Raw genomic sequence first — 18,814 nt, 5'->3', positions numbered from 1 at the left:
GACAACATTAAAGACTTTGTTCAGGTAATTGCATTTGGATCACCTAAATCATGCCTGGACTGACAAACAAATCATCCTTATAGATGTTACAACATGCCAAGCTTCTGTTGTTGAATGCAGCAACCAGCAATGACACTGGACTGTCATTCCTACCGGAGAATTGTAGTCTGATTGCATTACCAGAAAGTAACCATTTCAAACATTGAGGACAGCTATAGTACTAGTACCTTGGAATCACACAGGCAAATGGCAACCATGAAGAGGCCGCTTGGCAAGCTGCAACCACCAAACACCTGCAGAGAGTAAGGCGACTTCTGAGGAGTCAGCCAAATGGGGAGGACAAGATCCAGGGCAACATCTACACCCTGCTGTTCGTCAGATACCCTGCTGGGACAAGAAGTTGGCCAAAGGAAGCAATAAAGCCACTGACCTAATCATGCATAGAGGGTTTCAAAGCAATAAACAGCCAAGTTTATAAGGGTGCAGGCTGACTGAGACTAACTGAAACAACAACAAAGCAGTTCGGTCAATATTAAGATATTTTATTCCCATACCATTTATACTTCAGGATCAAGCCAAATACAAAAAAATAAAAATACAAAATAATTTGTTCCTCCTGTCCGTGTTGTGCACATAGCAGCAGGGCATCTGTTCCTTTATCTTTCACAGAGATGATTCATTCAAATACATCTTTCATGTCAGTTTTAAGATTTCATATTAATATCATATTTTATCAACAGACATGAGGCTAAATATTGCGTTTCAAGTCAGTATAAATAACTCAGAAAGGCATTCGATTACTACGGAAGGAAGAAAAGGTACAAATGTGGGTCCCACACATAAGGCAGAACTGGTTCAACATCACCACCATCTCAGCTGCACCTGAGAATACTGCTGATGCTCTGGTGGCAATTCAGGGTCCCTTTTATCACACAGCTTAATGGAAAAATTCAATGACTCGGGTGTATTTGTAAGTGTGTGTCAGAAGTGAATGTGATGAACAAGTGAGGAAAAAAGGGAAGGAAACACTCCAGATTTACCTCAACAAATCCAGAGGTAGATTGACCCACAGTGTAGGGGGAAGTGGAAACTTACATGACACTGTAACAGTCAGTTTACATTTCCCCAGTACAACCTTCAACTTCTTCATTGGTTCATATGTTAGAAGTAAACCTGATCAACCACAACAGGATCAGTGCTAAGGTCACATGATGCTACATAAAACACCTTTAAACAGGCTTTAGTAGGTCAGCTGTTTCCTGGGTTAGCTTTCCACATATTTAATACGTTTGTACTCATACTCAAACTGATTCATTCAGTTTGAACAGAGAGCACACCGACACACACATTACAGTTTTTAGTCAGACATACAGCTCAGTAATCTCACTGCTCCATTCAAACACTCTTCACAGCCTCCATTTGTGATGTTCTTGTGCTTTTAGTTGTTCAGTAGTAATTTTGCCAGAGACTGGAGGACCTCCCTCTTCTCATACAGATACATCTGGGTCTCCCACAGCATGTCCACCAGGGCTGCGTCGCTCACCTCATCCAGCATCACCTCCTGAGATAGTTGGGGACTCAATCTGCACACAATGCAATGGACACAGTGATTAATAAACAAAATAATGATAACTAACTGTGCAGAGAGACATGCTAAAGATAGTAAAGAAAGACTAAATGCAAAAAAGGGATAAATAAAAACAACAGGAAAAATCACCATTGCTGCTGAAGAGCTTTTGGAGCTACGTTCATGCTTCTTTTCCACTGTAGGCTTGCTTACAAGACAATGCTGAACCACATGGTACAACAGAAAAAGAGTGTGTGTGCTAAACTGATCGACTGCAGTGTAAACCTGTTATTTGGTACTTTATGAGTTTCTAACAGAAGTGAAACTACAGCATTTGGTCTCAGGTTCTCACGTGAGTACAGCGAAGAAGACGAGATGCAACATAACCTCATGACCTTGTGACACTTTACGATCCTTTTTATCACACAACTTAACGGAAACACTGACATCAAAATTTAGCGATTCAGTGCATTTAGACATGATCAAGATGAACTGCTGAAAATCAAACTGAGCATCAGAATGAGGAACAAACTTTATTTGAGCGACACAGATGTTGGTGCCAGACAGGCTGCTCTGAGCATTTCAGAAGCTGTTGATCTGCTGGGATTTTCCCACAAAACCGTCTCTAAGGTTTACAAGAGAATGGTCAACTTAGTATCAACTAAGGTAATTAAGAGCATTTCTAAACATAAAACATGTCAAACGCATGGGCTAAAGCAGCAGAAGACCACACCAGGTGTCCTTCTATCAGTTAAGAACAGCAAACTGAGGCTACAAGTCACCAAAAATTGACAACAGAAGATTAGAAAAACAGTACCTGGTCTGATAAGTTTCAAATTCTGCAGCAACATTTAGAGTGTTGGGTCAAAATGTGGCATAAAAAACACAAACGTCTGCACTGCTACTGGTCGTGCAATGGTTTCAAGGACACTTTCCCGGCACTCTTGGGCCCCTTAGTGCTAAATGACATCATTTAAACACCACAGTTACCCGACTATTGTTGCTGAGCGTGTCTATATTGTATGTCTATGTGGTCCTTTATCACCCCACTGTACCAATCTTTTGAAGGCTGTATCCAGCAGGATAATGTGCCATGTCTGGTTCCTTGAACATGACATCATTTATGTGCATCCAACCAATCTGCAGCAACTCTGTGAAATCACGTCAATATGGACCCAAATCTCTGAGGAATCCTTTCATCACCTTGTTGAATTTGTGCCACACAGAATTAGGGCAGGTCTAAAAGCAAAACAGAGTCCAACCCAGTACTAGCGATATATACCTAATAAAGTGGCCAGTGTGTGTATATATCAGTTTACTTTGCATTTAATGAATATTAAAGACACAGAAGAAGAGATATGACTCACATAATTTAACATTTTGACACACAATTACTTGGCTCACCTGTTCCAAGAGAGACCACTATACCCAGCTTCTTTAAGTCCTTCTCACGGCCCTAAGAGACACACGTGCAGAGAAGAAGTCACGAACAAATCCATGTGGCTTAACGTCCATTAAGTGCATAAAGGAAGGAAAGTGAATAGAGCTCCGGTTGCCTACCTCTGCTTTTAAGGCCTTATTGTACTGATGGACTTCTGTCATGGCATCTAGTGTCGGGTTATTGGCCAGCAGCCCTCCATCCAGAAAGCGCCCCATTGGTCGGAAGTAGGTGGGAGCAGCGCCGCTGGAGCGAGCAGCTCGCCATACAAGTTGTTCTGATATGAACACAAGGATATAAGTAAGAAAGTCATGCATAGTAAATGCAATTACACTGTTCTGAGTTCATAATTATCACTTCCGGTCTGTCTTTTTCACGACTTTCCAGGACTTGGTCCTGTACGCATACACACACCTTCATCTGTCACCTTCCTTATCTTTCTGGGTGGCTCTTCTGTGTATCCTACTATCAACATATCTTCATCCTCCCAGCCTGTAACAACAACACGGCTGGGACTCACACACAGCACAGGACACGACTCCTTCATGAACAGCACACACAGTCTCAGTTTCAGTGTTGTGTTCAAACACAGGCTTAGTTTTCAGCTTTTATTGCCTCAGTGAAGTGAAAGAACATAACCCTCACATTAAAATATGAGCTCTGAAAATTCCTTTGGTGCCATCCAGTGGTATGTTCAGAGCACTTCACTATCCCATTTAATACATTTGACATTTGAGGGCTGGTGCTGTAGCTGACAAACACAGGTGATATCTGACGTGCCTTGTGGGATGGTGAGAGGCTTGAATGTGGCAGTGGTGGTGTATGGGGCCTCTCTGGAGACGGATGGAGGGTCATAGTTCCTGAATATATGAAGCTCGCCTGGATGTCTGTCTGCCAGAACACTGGTCACCATTACCCTGTAAAGAAAGAAAGAAGTGAAAGGATGTTTGCCTGTTCTCCTTAAACACCTGAAAATTTGAACAGCAGCATTTCAACCAAATTACAAAAATATTTTTAAAACCAATCTGGCTTCAGCTGTATTATTTTAGTGTTAAGAGAGCCATGCTACACATATCTAAGCAAGTCAGTACCTTTTTTTAATTCTCAGGAATTGAACCTCGGAAAAAAATTAGGTGACTCAATTTAACACATCAGGGTAAAACCAGCTCAAAGTTTTAAAAACTGACCAATCACAGCAAAAGAGTGGGATATTTAAAGCTTTTATATGACACTGTTCGCACCAGCAGAAACTGGGGCGACTAAATTCTTAGTCGAGTAAATAAGGAAAAATCTTTGGCTAATTGATTAGTATAAAACCTAAGAAACACTGAGGTCTGAACAATGACAGACTTAAAGGAAGATTAAGGCTGCATTAACAAATTTCTGGTGCTTAACTATAGCAATGGAAAAGCTGCAGCGCCATCTTGTGGCAGATGGCTGCATAACATTTAGAACGCAACAATTTGTCATTCTCTCTGTAAGCGTGACAGGTCGAAAAGTTATGAATGAATTATAATAAAACTTTGTAGGAGTGTAGAGTGGGTTCATGTTAATCACATTTGACCTCTGACCTCGCCTTCAATGTAAAACTCAAGGTTAAAGTGATAATAATTCTATTTAGAGCTATTTATAACTGTTTATTACCGCCATTGTCAGTATTGACAACATATAGTTATATAGGGAATGGTATATGGGGATTGTAAATATCATGTTACTGTCTCTGACTTCTTCTTCGAGGTCAGATAAGTTCAAACTTTCATAAAATGTCAATTTTCTTAAAATGGTGTTTAAAATTCTGCTGCCTTCGTTTGTATTGGCATTACTTAGGAAATGATTCTGCTATATGGGGATTCTAAATGTCACACTATAGTTACCATTTAAATATCATGTCACATTTGACCTCTGACCTCACTTTTACGTATCACATCTGCCTTTGTTTCACTTTGTTTCACACGATGATGAATGAGCTGCTAGTTGGTTAGAAATAAACTGCATTATAATATTATATAATAAGCTCAAGTTATTTCAGTTATTTACAAATCAATACCTATTATCTATTGCCTGCTTGTACACAATGTTTTAATAGAAGATACATTACTCTTTGCTTAAAAGTAAATGCTGCCCAGATGACGAGCAGCTTGGGCAGAGGTCTGCAATTCTTTTGAATTTTAGCTTTTTCTTGGCATTTTTCTGCCTATTATCACATTCAGATATCTACCTGGGGAACTTTATGTCAGTCATCTTGGTGTTTTCTCCAAACTCTGTTTTGAGGAAGTCCTCTAGCGGTGCTGATTCATAGGGTCTTGATCCTTTGAACACCTGCTCCTTCATCCTAAAGTACAGGCAGCGCAGGTACTCCATGGATTTACCTACACATAGAAGAAGTGTCATTGTTGTTCTGATGCTATGTGATGAAAACTCAGCGCTGGAAAAGAGAACACAAACACATCGTGGATTATGGGCATCTTTCATGTCAGTTTTAAGATTTCATATTAATATCATATTTTATCAAACTGACCTATTTCAGACTTACAGTTCAATACTATACAATATAGCAAACCTCCAACTGGACAGTGTTAAATAAAATTATTTCCTTTTAAACTTGAAGCTTTGAACATACATCTTTTTGCATTGGGACAGAAATTAATATGAAAAAGGCTCTTTTCAAATTTGTTTGGGTGAATGGAAAATATTTTTTGTGGTATCGTAAAAAAATATTTGTTATATAAATATATTGGTATGGAAAACATTTATTATTCATAGATACAGATACATAGATACAAGCTCATGTTATTCATCTGAAGAAACAGACAGATAGAATGAGTGTGATAAAGGACATAGTGTGTTGTTACACTGGTAATGCCAGGAGAGGCAGTATCAGTTCTGTAAGAAAGTGGAAGAAGAGAGCGTCCTGCAGGAGGCAGTGAACGGACACTGATGTTATGAACATGTGGCTAAGAGAAGGTTCAGTAAACAAGTAGCAGCAATATTCCTGTGTGAGGCTCAGTCATTTCATTTTTATTTTTTGAAGATGCAACATCCTAAAGGTGTATGTAGAAAACATGTTGATCCTGAAGCATTTATTGAAGCTTCTCAGCTATTTGTGTAATCTTCTCCTGAAGTTCTCGGGTAGATTTGGCCTTTCGATTGGGAATTTACCATCTTGTACAAAGTTAAAGACTTTTATTTAAGTTTGGTAGAATTCTATTTCAAAGAAAAACAAGACTCTGCTAAGCTGATGACATCACATTTTGCATTCTAAGTGGATGACATCACACTCCATTTGCACTCCCTGACATCACACTCCAGGTCTATAAATAGGACACCAGCGTGCTCTCAGTATGTCTCAGAACTGTGCAACTGTATAGGAACACACCACGAGCCAACCTTTAGACAAGGATTTGACACGTTAAGTGTATGCAACAAACCCAAACCCCGATCGAATAGAACAAATATCATTCGACATTGTAAGACAAAAGACAAGAAAAATGCAACATATGCAGCAAAACCTTGATCCCCAGGAAGGGACCTCATCGGCCGCTGTTCGCCCTAAGCAGCAAAACCCAAACCCAAGAGGGAAAAACAAGGCACCAAATGAGGGGACTCCATCTGATGCTGCCAAACCAAAGGGTGCAAACAAGAAGAAGATGCAGGAAAATGCAAACCCAAACCCCAGAGCCAGAAACCCTGGACCCAATCGAGGGCCTGTGCCACATCAGCCCAATGCCCATTTTAAACCCAATAATGGGCCTGGGCAACACTGGCCAAATCCACAGTTTTTGCCAAAACGAGGGCCTGTGCCACATCAGCCCCATCCTGACCATAACAACAACGATGGGCCACCTCAGCTACAGCCTCACTTAACACCAAATGATGGCAGTCGTCCATACAATGAGACTGATGAACTGGGTGCGCTGAGATTCCACCTGCAGGAGGCTCAGCACACGTGCAAAACCAATCTGTATAAAATGACAGCTGCAAACCACAAAGCTGCTGCAGCTAAAACTCAGAATGATTGGGTTCGTCTGCAGCTACAGTGCCACAGACAAAACGCTCAAAAAACCATCCTTGAGCTCCAAAAACAGCTGGAAGAGGCTCGTAGAAAGACACCCGAGGAGAACTTCACCCCTGAGGTGAGTGAGGCTCCTGTTGAAGACAGCAACACAGCTGTCACAGCTGCAGAGCTGAGTGTGGACGCTTCAACACAAACTGCAGAAGCTTCACACACAGACTCTACAGACGTAAAAACTGTTCGGGAAGCTGAGTTGGAGGTCCAGTGCAAAAAACAGCAAGAAGAGATCGAACAACTCCGTGAGCAGCTCCTCAAAACTCAAAAGAATCTTGAAGAGGAAGTTGCAAAGCGCAAAGATCAGGAACAAAGAGCCAACTGTGAGCTCGCTGAGCTGAAAGACAAACTCAGCACCAGTGAGGCTCTTTGTGAAAAAAATGATTTGAAGGCGCAAAACTTAAAAGAAGAGCTGGAGAAAACCAAAGCTTCCCACCAGGAAATCGTGGAGCAAAAGCTGGAGAACACAACAATCCGCAACCAACTCGGGCAAACAGAGGAAGAAAAGATCACACTTCAGGAGTTTTTGCTGTCTCTGGAAGAGACAATAAAACAGCAAGAAGACCAGTCCAACGTTGCCAATCCTGAAAATTCTCCAGCCCGAAACGAGACACTCCAGGACAATCAGCTAGAAAAAGAGGAGGCCAGCGCTACCAAACCAGAAAGGCCAGAGGCCCGAGATGACCAAGTGCCAAAAGAAAAACCAAAAAAGAAAAAGAAGCGCAACTGGTTTTGGAGACTATTCACTTAAGTGACTTCCACTCTGTCTCCTATAAAATCACAGTAATATACAACTAAATATTATCAGTCACTTCCAGTGCCAAAATACCCATTTAAAAGCTTATTTGCTTTAATATTTAGTTGTGTATAACTTTGTCATCGGCTCCACCCCCCAACCGGTCGCTGCAGATGGCCGCCCCTCCCTGAGCCTGGTTCTGCCGGAGGTTTCTACCTTTTGAAAGGTAGTTTTTCCTCCCCACTGTCGCCAAGTGCTTGCTCATAGGGGATTGTTGGGTTTTTTCTTTAGTTCAGTTCAATTCAATTCATTTGTATGTAAGTACTGTTGGATTGAATTGAACTGAATTAAAGAAGATTTTTAGGAGACGGAGTAATCACTGAGTGAACCAGGGTATTATAACATCTTACCCATGAAAAACTAAATCAACCAATCAAATAAACAATTGGATTTAACAAAACATCTGAAGTGTGAACATTTTGTCTCATTTAAAACATGTGAAAATGTCCAATTATAACAACCTAACAGCAGAAATAAAAACGTTTACATCCTGGTTGAAAACATTGTTCTGTGAATGATATCCACTGTGTCTGTGCTGTTGATGCCTTTTGAAAAAAAAGTCTAAAGTATTGTAGTTGAGTACAGCTCCAGGTTTTGTACAGAGCACTTTCCATTTGCTGTAACTTTACTCTGCTATCTCATCAATAATGGATTTGATCATCATCTGTTCCCTGAATGCAATTGACACCCTCTTCTCAACGAGAAGCCTGGGCTCGGGTGGGCCTGAGTGTCCTGGAGGTACTTTCCCTGCCGGATACACGGGTGGCCAGGTCGTGTGCCTGCCGGGACTGTCGAAAAGTTAATAGCTATATTTGCAAAGCCCTTTATTAAAATATGCTTTCATGACATTATTGTTTGTCGGACGGTGGTCAGAGCTATCAGTGGCTGATGAGTGGGACATGAAATGTCACCTCTCGGGACACTGGGGAGGGAGCCCGAGTTAGTGTCTTGGGTTGAGAGATACTGACCTCAATAAACAGCTTGAGGATCTGCGGCTGTATGGTCTGGACACTCAGGTGAGGAGAGGAGCTGAGCTGGAGACATCTGACAGAGGCCCTGGTTCAGAAGATCTTAAACTCCCAGTTTGAAGTGAAGACAGAGCTGAGTGTAAAAGCAAAGATCTCAATTTACTGTCTGAGCTACGTCCTTATCTTCACCTATGGTCATAAGCTTGATTTAAAGATTGAAAGAACGAGATCACGGATACAAGCAGCAGAAATAAACTTTCCCTGTCAATCTTTTCTGTTCTGCGAGAGCAGACATCTTTTTTTCTTTCTTTTTTTTTTTAAGTAGAGCAAATATAACTGTGCTTTAAAGAATATGATTGTTTCCTTGCATGACACATGGAGATGAGTTCTCCGTCATAAATGGTGTGGTCACCTGCAGGTTGAAGGTCATTGCAACTCCAACCCACACCCACTGCTACTGTACTTAAAAGAAGTTAGGACAACATTAAAGACTTTGTTCAGGTAATTGCATTTGGATCACCTAAATCATGCCTGGACTGACAAACAAATCATCCTTATAGATGTTACAACATGCCAAGCTTCTGTTGTTGAATGCAGCAACCAGCAATGACACTGGACTGTCATTCCTACCGGAGAATTGTAGTCTGATTGCATTACCAGAAAGTAACCATTTCAAACATTGAGGACAGCTATAGTACTAGTACCTTGGAATCACACAGGCAAATGGCAACCATGAAGAGGCCGCTTGGCAAGCTGCAACCACCAAACACCTGCAGAGAGTAAGGGACAGAAATTAATATGAAAAAGGCTCTTTTCAAATTTGTTTGGGTGAATGGAAAATATTTTTTGTGGTATCGTAAAAAAATATTTGTTATATAAATATATTGGTATGGAAAACATTTATTATTCATAGATACAGATACATAGATACAAGCTCATGTTATTCATCTGAAGAAACAGACAGATAGAATGAGTGTGATAAAGGACATAGTGTGTTGTTACACTGGTAATGCCAGGAGAGGCAGTATCAGTTCTGTAAGAAAGTGGAAGAAGAGAGCGTCCTGCAGGAGGCAGTGAACGGACACTGATGTTATGAACATGTGGCTAAGAGAAGGTTCAGTAAACAAGTAGCAGCAATATTCCTGTGTGAGGCTCAGTCATTTCATTTTTATTTTTTGAAGATGCAACATCCTAAAGGTGTATGTAGAAAACATGTTGATCCTGAAGCATTTATTGAAGCTTCTCAGCTATTTGTGTAATCTTCTCCTGAAGTTCTCGGGTAGATTTGGCCTTTCGATTGGGAATTTACCATCTTGTACAAAGTTAAAGACTTTTATTTAAGTTTGGTAGAATTCTATTTCAAAGAAAAACAAGACTCTGCTAAGCTGATGACATCACATTTTGCATTCTAAGTGGATGACATCACACTCCATTTGCACTCCCTGACATCACACTCCAGGTCTATAAATAGGACACCAGCGTGCTCTCAGTATGTCTCAGAACTGTGCAACTGTATAGGAACACACCACGAGCCAACCTTTAGACAAGGATTTGACACGTTAAGTGTATGCAACAAACCCAAACCCCGATCGAATAGAACAAATATCATTCGACATTGTAAGACAAAAGACAAGAAAAATGCAACATATGCAGCAAAACCTTGATCCCCAGGAAGGGACCTCATCGGCCGCTGTTCGCCCTAAGCAGCAAAACCCAAACCCAAGAGGGAAAAACAAGGCACCAAATGAGGGGACTCCATCTGATGCTGCCAAACCAAAGGGTGCAAACAAGAAGAAGATGCAGGAAAATGCAAACCCAAACCCCAGAGCCAGAAACCCTGGACCCAATCGAGGGCCTGTGCCACATCAGCCCAATGCCCATTTTAAACCCAATAATGGGCCTGGGCAACACTGGCCAAATCCACAGTTTTTGCCAAAACGAGGGCCTGTGCCACATCAGCCCCATCCTGACCATAACAACAACGATGGGCCACCTCAGCTACAGCCTCACTTAACACCAAATGATGGCAGTCGTCCATACAATGAGACTGATGAACTGGGTGCGCTGAGATTCCACCTGCAGGAGGCTCAGCACACGTGCAAAACCAATCTGTATAAAATGACAGCTGCAAACCACAAAGCTGCTGCAGCTAAAACTCAGAATGATTGGGTTCGTCTGCAGCTACAGTGCCACAGACAAAACGCTCAAAAAACCATCCTTGAGCTCCAAAAACAGCTGGAAGAGGCTCGTAGAAAGACACCCGAGGAGAACTTCACCCCTGAGGTGAGTGAGGCTCCTGTTGAAGACAGCAACACAGCTGTCACAGCTGCAGAGCTGAGTGTGGACGCTTCAACACAAACTGCAGAAGCTTCACACACAGACTCTACAGACGTAAAAACTGTTCGGGAAGCTGAGTTGGAGGTCCAGTGCAAAAAACAGCAAGAAGAGATCGAACAACTCCGTGAGCAGCTCCTCAAAACTCAAAAGAATCTTGAAGAGGAAGTTGCAAAGCGCAAAGATCAGGAACAAAGAGCCAACTGTGAGCTCGCTGAGCTGAAAGACAAACTCAGCACCAGTGAGGCTCTTTGTGAAAAAAATGATTTGAAGGCGCAAAACTTAAAAGAAGAGCTGGAGAAAACCAAAGCTTCCCACCAGGAAATCGTGGAGCAAAAGCTGGAGAACACAACAATCCGCAACCAACTCGGGCAAACAGAGGAAGAAAAGATCACACTTCAGGAGTTTTTGCTGTCTCTGGAAGAGACAATAAAACAGCAAGAAGACCAGTCCAACGTTGCCAATCCTGAAAATTCTCCAGCCCGAAACGAGACACTCCAGGACAATCAGCTAGAAAAAGAGGAGGCCAGCGCTACCAAACCAGAAAGGCCAGAGGCCCGAGATGACCAAGTGCCAAAAGAAAAACCAAAAAAGAAAAAGAAGCGCAACTGGTTTTGGAGACTATTCACTTAAGTGACTTCCACTCTGTCTCCTATAAAATCACAGTAATATACAACTAAATATTATCAGTCACTTCCAGTGCCAAAATACCCATTTAAAAGCTTATTTGCTTTAATATTTAGTTGTGTATAACTTTGTCATCGGCTCCACCCCCCAACCGGTCGCTGCAGATGGCCGCCCCTCCCTGAGCCTGGTTCTGCCGGAGGTTTCTACCTTTTGAAAGGTAGTTTTTCCTCCCCACTGTCGCCAAGTGCTTGCTCATAGGGGATTGTTGGGTTTTTTCTTTAGTTCAGTTCAATTCAATTCATTTGTATGTAAGTACTGTTGGATTGAATTGAACTGAATTAAAGAAGATTTTTAGGAGACGGAGTAATCACTGAGTGAACCAGGGTATTATAACATCTTACCCATGAAAAACTAAATCAACCAATCAAATAAACAATTGGATTTAACAAAACATCTGAAGTGTGAACATTTTGTCTCATTTAAAACATGTGAAAATGTCCAATTATAACAACCTAACAGCAGAAATAAAAACGTTTACATCCTGGTTGAAAACATTGTTCTGTGAATGATATCCACTGTGTCTGTGCTGTTGATGCCTTTTGAAAAAAAAGTCTAAAGTATTGTAGTTGAGTACAGCTCCAGGTTTTGTACAGAGCACTTTCCATTTGCTGTAACTTTACTCTGCTATCTCATCAATAATGGATTTGATCATCATCTGTTCCCTGAATGCAATTGACACCCTCTTCTCAACGAGAAGCCTGGGCTCGGGTGGGCCTGAGTGTCCTGGAGGTACTTTCCCTGCCGGATACACGGGTGGCCAGGTCGTGTGCCTGCCGGGACTGTCGAAAAGTTAATAGCTATATTTGCAAAGCCCTTTATTAAAATATGCTTTCATGACATTATTGTTTGTCGGACGGTGGTCAGAGCTATCAGTGGCTGATGAGTGGGACATGAAATGTCACCTCTCGGGACACTGGGGAGGGAGCCCGAGTTAGTGTCTTGGGTTGAGAGATACTGACCTCAATAAACAGCTTGAGGATCTGCGGCTGTATGGTCTGGACACTCAGGTGAGGAGAGGAGCTGAGCTGGAGACATCTGACAGAGGCCCTGGTTCAGAAGATCTTAAACTCCCAGTTTGAAGTGAAGACAGAGCTGAGTGTAAAAGCAAAGATCTCAATTTACTGTCTGAGCTACGTCCTTATCTTCACCTATGGTCATAAGCTTGATTTAAAGATTGAAAGAACGAGATCACGGATACAAGCAGCAGAAATAAACTTTCCCTGTCAATCTTTTCTGTTCTGCGAGAGCAGACATCTTTTTTTCTTTCTTTTTTTTTTTAAGTAGAGCAAATATAACTGTGCTTTAAAGAATATGATTGTTTCCTTGCATGACACATGGAGATGAGTTCTCCGTCATAAATGGTGTGGTCACCTGCAGGTTGAAGGTCATTGCAACTCCAACCCACACCCACTGCTACTGTACTTAAAAGAAGTTAGGACAACATTAAAGACTTTGTTCAGGTAATTGCATTTGGATCACCTAAATCATGCCTGGACTGACAAACAAATCATCCTTATAGATGTTACAACATGCCAAGCTTCTGTTGTTGAATGCAGCAACCAGCAATGACACTGGACTGTCATTCCTACCGGAGAATTGTAGTCTGATTGCATTACCAGAAAGTAACCATTTCAAACATTGAGGACAGCTATAGTACTAGTACCTTGGAATCACACAGGCAAATGGCAACCATGAAGAGGCCGCTTGGCAAGCTGCAACCACCAAACACCTGCAGAGAGTAAGGGACAGAAATTAATATGAAAAAGGCTCTTTTCAAATTTGTTTGGGTGAATGGAAAATATTTTTTGTGGTATCGTAAAAAAATATTTGTTATATAAATATATTGGTATGGAAAACATTTATTATTCATAGATACAGATACATAGATACAAGCTCATGTTATTCATCTGAAGAAACAGACAGATAGAATGAGTGTGATAAAGGACATAGTGTGTTGTTACACTGGTAATGCCAGGAGAGGCAGTATCAGTTCTGTAAGAAAGTGGAAGAAGAGAGCGTCCTGCAGGAGGCAGTGAACGGACACTGATGTTATGAACATGTGGCTAAGAGAAGGTTCAGTAAACAAGTAGCAGCAATATTCCTGTGTGAGGCTCAGTCATTTCATTTTTATTTTTTGAAGATGCAACATCCTAAAGGTGTATGTAGAAAACATGTTGATCCTGAAGCATTTATTGAAGCTTCTCAGCTATTTGTGTAATCTTCTCCTGAAGTTCTCGGGTAGATTTGGCCTTTCGATTGGGAATTTACCATCTTGTACAAAGTTAAAGACTTTTATTTAAGTTTGGTAGAATTCTATTTCAAAGAAAAACAAGACTCTGCTAAGCTGATGACATCACATTTTGCATTCTAAGTGGATGACATCACACTCCATTTGCACTCCCTGACATCACACTCCAGGTCTATAAATAGGACACCAGCGTGCTCTCAGTATGTCTCAGAACTGTGCAACTGTATAGGAACACACCACGAGCCAACCTTTAGACAAGGATTTGACACGTTAAGTGTATGCAACAAACCCAAACCCCGATCGAATAGAACAAATATCATTCGACATTGTAAGACAAAAGACAAGAAAAATGCAACATATGCAGCAAAACCTTGATCCCCAGGAAGGGACCTCATCGGCCGCTGTTCGCCCTAAGCAGCAAAACCCAAACCCAAGAGGGAAAAACAAGGCACCAAATGAGGGGACTCCATCTGATGCTGCCAAACCAAAGGGTGCAAACAAGAAGAAGATGCAGGAAAATGCAAACCCAAACCCCAGAGCCAGAAACCCTGGACCCAATCGAGGGCCTGTGCCACATCAGCCCAATGCCCATTTTAAACCCAATAATGGGCCTGGGCAACACTGGCCAAATCCACAGTTTTTGCCAAAACGAGGGCCTGTGCCACATCAGCCCCATCCTGACCATAACAACAACGATGGGCCACCTCAGCTACAGCCTCACTTAACACCAAATGATGGCAGTCGTCCATACAATGAGACTGATGAACTGGGTGCGCTGAGATTCCACCTGCAGGAGGCTCAGCACACGTGCAAAACCAATCTGTATAAAATGACAGCTGCAAACCACAAAGCTGCTGCAGCTAAAACTCAGAATGATTGGGTTCGTCTGCAGCTACAGTGCCACAGACAAAACGCTCAAAAAACCATCCTTGAGCTCCAAAAACAGCTGGAAGAGGCTCGTAGAAAGACACCCGAGGAGAACTTCACCCCTGAGGTGAGTGAGGCTCCTGTTGAAGACAGCAACACAGCTGTCACAGCTGCAGAGCTGAGTGTGGACGCTTCAACACAAACTGCAGAAGCTTCACACACAGACTCTACAGACGTAAAAACTGTTCGGGAAGCTGAGTTGGAGGTCCAGTGCAAAAAACAGCAAGAAGAGATCGAACAACTCCGTGAGCAGCTCCTCAAAACTCAAAAGAATCTTGAAGAGGAAGTTGCAAAGCGCAAAGATCAGGAACAAAGAGCCAACTGTGAGCTCGCTGAGCTGAAAGACAAACTCAGCACCAGTGAGGCTCTTTGTGAAAAAAATGATTTGAAGGCGCAAAACTTAAAAGAAGAGCTGGAGAAAACCAAAGCTTCCCACCAGGAAATCGTGGAGCAAAAGCTGGAGAACACAACAATCCGCAACCAACTCGGGCAAACAGAGGAAGAAAAGATCACACTTCAGGAGTTTTTGCTGTCTCTGGAAGAGACAATAAAACAGCAAGAAGACCAGTCCAACGTTGCCAATCCTGAAAATTCTCCAGCCCGAAACGAGACACTCCAGGACAATCAGCTAGAAAAAGAGGAGGCCAGCGCTACCAAACCAGAAAGGCCAGAGGCCCGAGATGACCAAGTGCCAAAAGAAAAACCAAAAAAGAAAAAGAAGCGCAACTGGTTTTGGAGACTATTCACTTAAGTGACTTCCACTCTGTCTCCTATAAAATCACAGTAATATACAACTAAATATTATCAGTCACTTCCAGTGCCAAAATACCCATTTAAAAGCTTATTTGCTTTAATATTTAGTTGTGTATAACTTTGTCATCGGCTCCACCCCCCAACCGGTCGCTGCAGATGGCCGCCCCTCCCTGAGCCTGGTTCTGCCGGAGGTTTCTACCTTTTGAAAGGTAGTTTTTCCTCCCCACTGTCGCCAAGTGCTTGCTCATAGGGGATTGTTGGGTTTTTTCTTTAGTTCAGTTCAATTCAATTCATTTGTATGTAAGTACTGTTGGATTGAATTGAACTGAATTAAAGAAGATTTTTAGGAGACGGAGTAATCACTGAGTGAACCAGGGTATTATAACATCTTACCCATGAAAAACTAAATCAACCAATCAAATAAACAATTGGATTTAACAAAACATCTGAAGTGTGAACATTTTGTCTCATTTAAAACATGTGAAAATGTCCAATTATAACAACCTAACAGCAGAAATAAAAACGTTTACATCCTGGTTGAAAACATTGTTCTGTGAATGATATCCACTGTGTCTGTGCTGTTGATGCCTTTTGAAAAAAAAGTCTAAAGTATTGTAGTTGAGTACAGCTCCAGGTTTTGTACAGAGCACTTTCCATTTGCTGTAACTTTACTCTGCTATCTCATCAATAATGGATTTGATCATCATCTGTTCCCTGAATGCAATTGACACCCTCTTCTCAACGAGAAGCCTGGGCTCGGGTGGGCCTGAGTGTCCTGGAGGTACTTTCCCTGCCGGATACACGGGTGGCCAGGTCGTGTGCCTGCCGGGACTGTCGAAAAGTTAATAGCTATATTTGCAAAGCCCTTTATTAAAATATGCTTTCATGACATTATTGTTTGTCGGACGGTGGTCAGAGCTATCAGTGGCTGATGAGTGGGACATGAAATGTCACCTCTCGGGACACTGGGGAGGGAGCCCGAGTTAGTGTCTTGGGTTGAGAGATACTGACCTCAATAAACAGCTTGAGGATCTGCGGCTGTATGGTCTGGACACTCAGGTGAGGAGAGGAGCTGAGCTGGAGACATCTGACAGAGGCCCTGGTTCAGAAGATCTTAAACTCCCAGTTTGAAGTGAAGACAGAGCTGAGTGTAAAAGCAAAGATCTCAATTTACTGTCTGAGCTACGTCCTTATCTTCACCTATGGTCATAAGCTTGATTTAAAGATTGAAAGAACGAGATCACGGATACAAGCAGCAGAAATAAACTTTCCCTGTCAATCTTTTCTGTTCTGCGAGAGCAGACATCTTTTTTTCTTTCTTTTTTTTTTTAAGTAGAGCAAATATAACTGTGCTTTAAAGAATATGATTGTTTCCTTGCATGACACATGGAGATGAGTTCTCCGTCATAAATGGTGTGGTCACCTGCAGGTTGAAGGTCATTGCAACTCCAACCCACACCCACTGCTACTGTACTTAAAAGAAGTTAGGACAACATTAAAGACTTTGTTCAGGTAATTGCATTTGGATCACCTAAATCATGCCTGGACTGACAAACAAATCATCCTTATAGATGTTACAACATGCCAAGCTTCTGTTGTTGAATGCAGCAACCAGCAATGACACTGGACTGTCATTCCTACCGGAGAATTGTAGTCTGATTGCATTACCAGAAAGTAACCATTTCAAACATTGAGGACAGCTATAGTACTAGTACCTTGGAATCACACAGGCAAATGGCAACCATGAAGAGGCCGCTTGGCAAGCTGCAACCACCAAACACCTGCAGAGAGTAAGGGACAGAAATTAATATGAAAAAGGCTCTTTTCAAATTTGTTTGGGTGAATGGAAAATATTTTTTGTGGTATCGTAAAAAAATATTTGTTATATAAATATATTGGTATGGAAAACATTTATTATTCATAGATACAGATACATAGATACAAGCTCATGTTATTCATCTGAAGAAACAGACAGATAGAATGAGTGTGATAAAGGACATAGTGTGTTGTTACACTGGTAATGCCAGGAGAGGCAGTATCAGTTCTGTAAGAAAGTGGAAGAAGAGAGCGTCCTGCAGGAGGCAGTGAACGGACACTGATGTTATGAACATGTGGCTAAGAGAAGGTTCAGTAAACAAGTAGCAGCAATATTCCTGTGTGAGGCTCAGTCATTTCATTTTTATTTTTTGAAGATGCAACATCCTAAAGGTGTATGTAGAAAACATGTTGATCCTGAAGCATTTATTGAAGCTTCTCAGCTATTTGTGTAATCTTCTCCTGAAGTTCTCGGGTAGATTTGGCCTTTCGATTGGGAATTTACCATCTTGTACAAAGTTAAAGACTTTTATTTAAGTTTGGTAGAATTCTATTTCAAAGAAAAACAAGACTCTGCTAAGCTGATGACATCACATTTTGCATTCTAAGTGGATGACATCACACTCCATTTGCACTCCCTGACATCACACTCCAGGTCTATAAATAGGACACCAGCGTGCTCTCAGTATGTCTCAGAACTGTGCAACTGTATAGGAACACACCACGAGCCAACCTTTAGACAAGGATTTGACACGTTAAGTGTATGCAACAAACCCAAACCCCGATCGAATAGAACAAATATCATTCGACATTGTAAGACAAAAGACAAGAAAAATGCAACATATGCAGCAAAACCTTGATCCCCAGGAAGGGACCTCATCGGCCGCTGTTCGCCCTAAGCAGCAAAACCCAAACCCAAGAGGGAAAAACAAGGCACCAAATGAGGGGACTCCATCTGATGCTGCCAAACCAAAGGGTGCAAACAAGAAGAAGATGCAGGAAAATGCAAACCCAAACCCCAGAGCCAGAAACCCTGGACCCAATCGAGGGCCTGTGCCACATCAGCCCAATGCCCATTTTAAACCCAATAATGGGCCTGGGCAACACTGGCCAAATCCACAGTTTTTGCCAAAACGAGGGCCTGTGCCACATCAGCCCCATCCTGACCATAACAACAACGATGGGCCACCTCAGCTACAGCCTCACTTAACACCA

General features: G+C 41.9%; 1 protein-coding gene across 1 annotated transcript; it reads right to left on the bottom strand.

Moving 5' to 3' along the window:
* Positions 1-521: 521 nt before the first annotated feature.
* Positions 522-9,567, bottom strand: LOC145429560 (85/88 kDa calcium-independent phospholipase A2-like). Its single transcript, XM_080303207.1, has 6 exons — positions 8,836-9,567; positions 5,224-5,374; positions 3,786-3,922; positions 3,128-3,282; positions 2,972-3,023; positions 522-1,583 (listed from the first exon to the last, which is right to left on the bottom strand). The coding sequence occupies exons 2-6, from the start codon at positions 5,364-5,366 to the stop codon at positions 1,579-1,581; spliced, it is 492 nt and encodes a 163-aa protein (XP_080159333.1). The 5' UTR covers positions 5,367-5,374; positions 8,836-9,567; the 3' UTR covers positions 522-1,578.
* Positions 9,568-18,814: the final 9,247 nt, after the last annotated feature.

The sequence above is a fragment of the Astatotilapia calliptera genome, chromosome 6 (assembly GCF_964374335.1).
Source record: "Astatotilapia calliptera chromosome 6, fAstCal68.1, whole genome shotgun sequence".
NCBI lineage: Eukaryota > Metazoa > Chordata > Actinopteri > Cichliformes > Cichlidae > Astatotilapia > Astatotilapia calliptera.
Note: the sequence above shows the minus strand (reverse complement) of the source record. Positions and strands in the feature narration are given on the sequence as shown.

Coding starts and splice junctions, on each gene's coding strand:
- LOC145429560 (XM_080303207.1), bottom strand. CDS start 5,366: ATGGAGTACCTGCGCTGCCTGTACTTTAGGATGAAGGAGCAGGTGTTC. Junction 3,923..5,223: donor ACTGACATAAAGTTCCCCAG/GTAGATATCTGA, acceptor CTTTCTTTACAG/GGTAATGGTGACCAGTGTTC. Junction 3,283..3,785: donor GCCTCTCACCATCCCACAAG/GCACGTCAGATA, acceptor TGTTCATATCAG/AACAACTTGTATGGCGAGCT.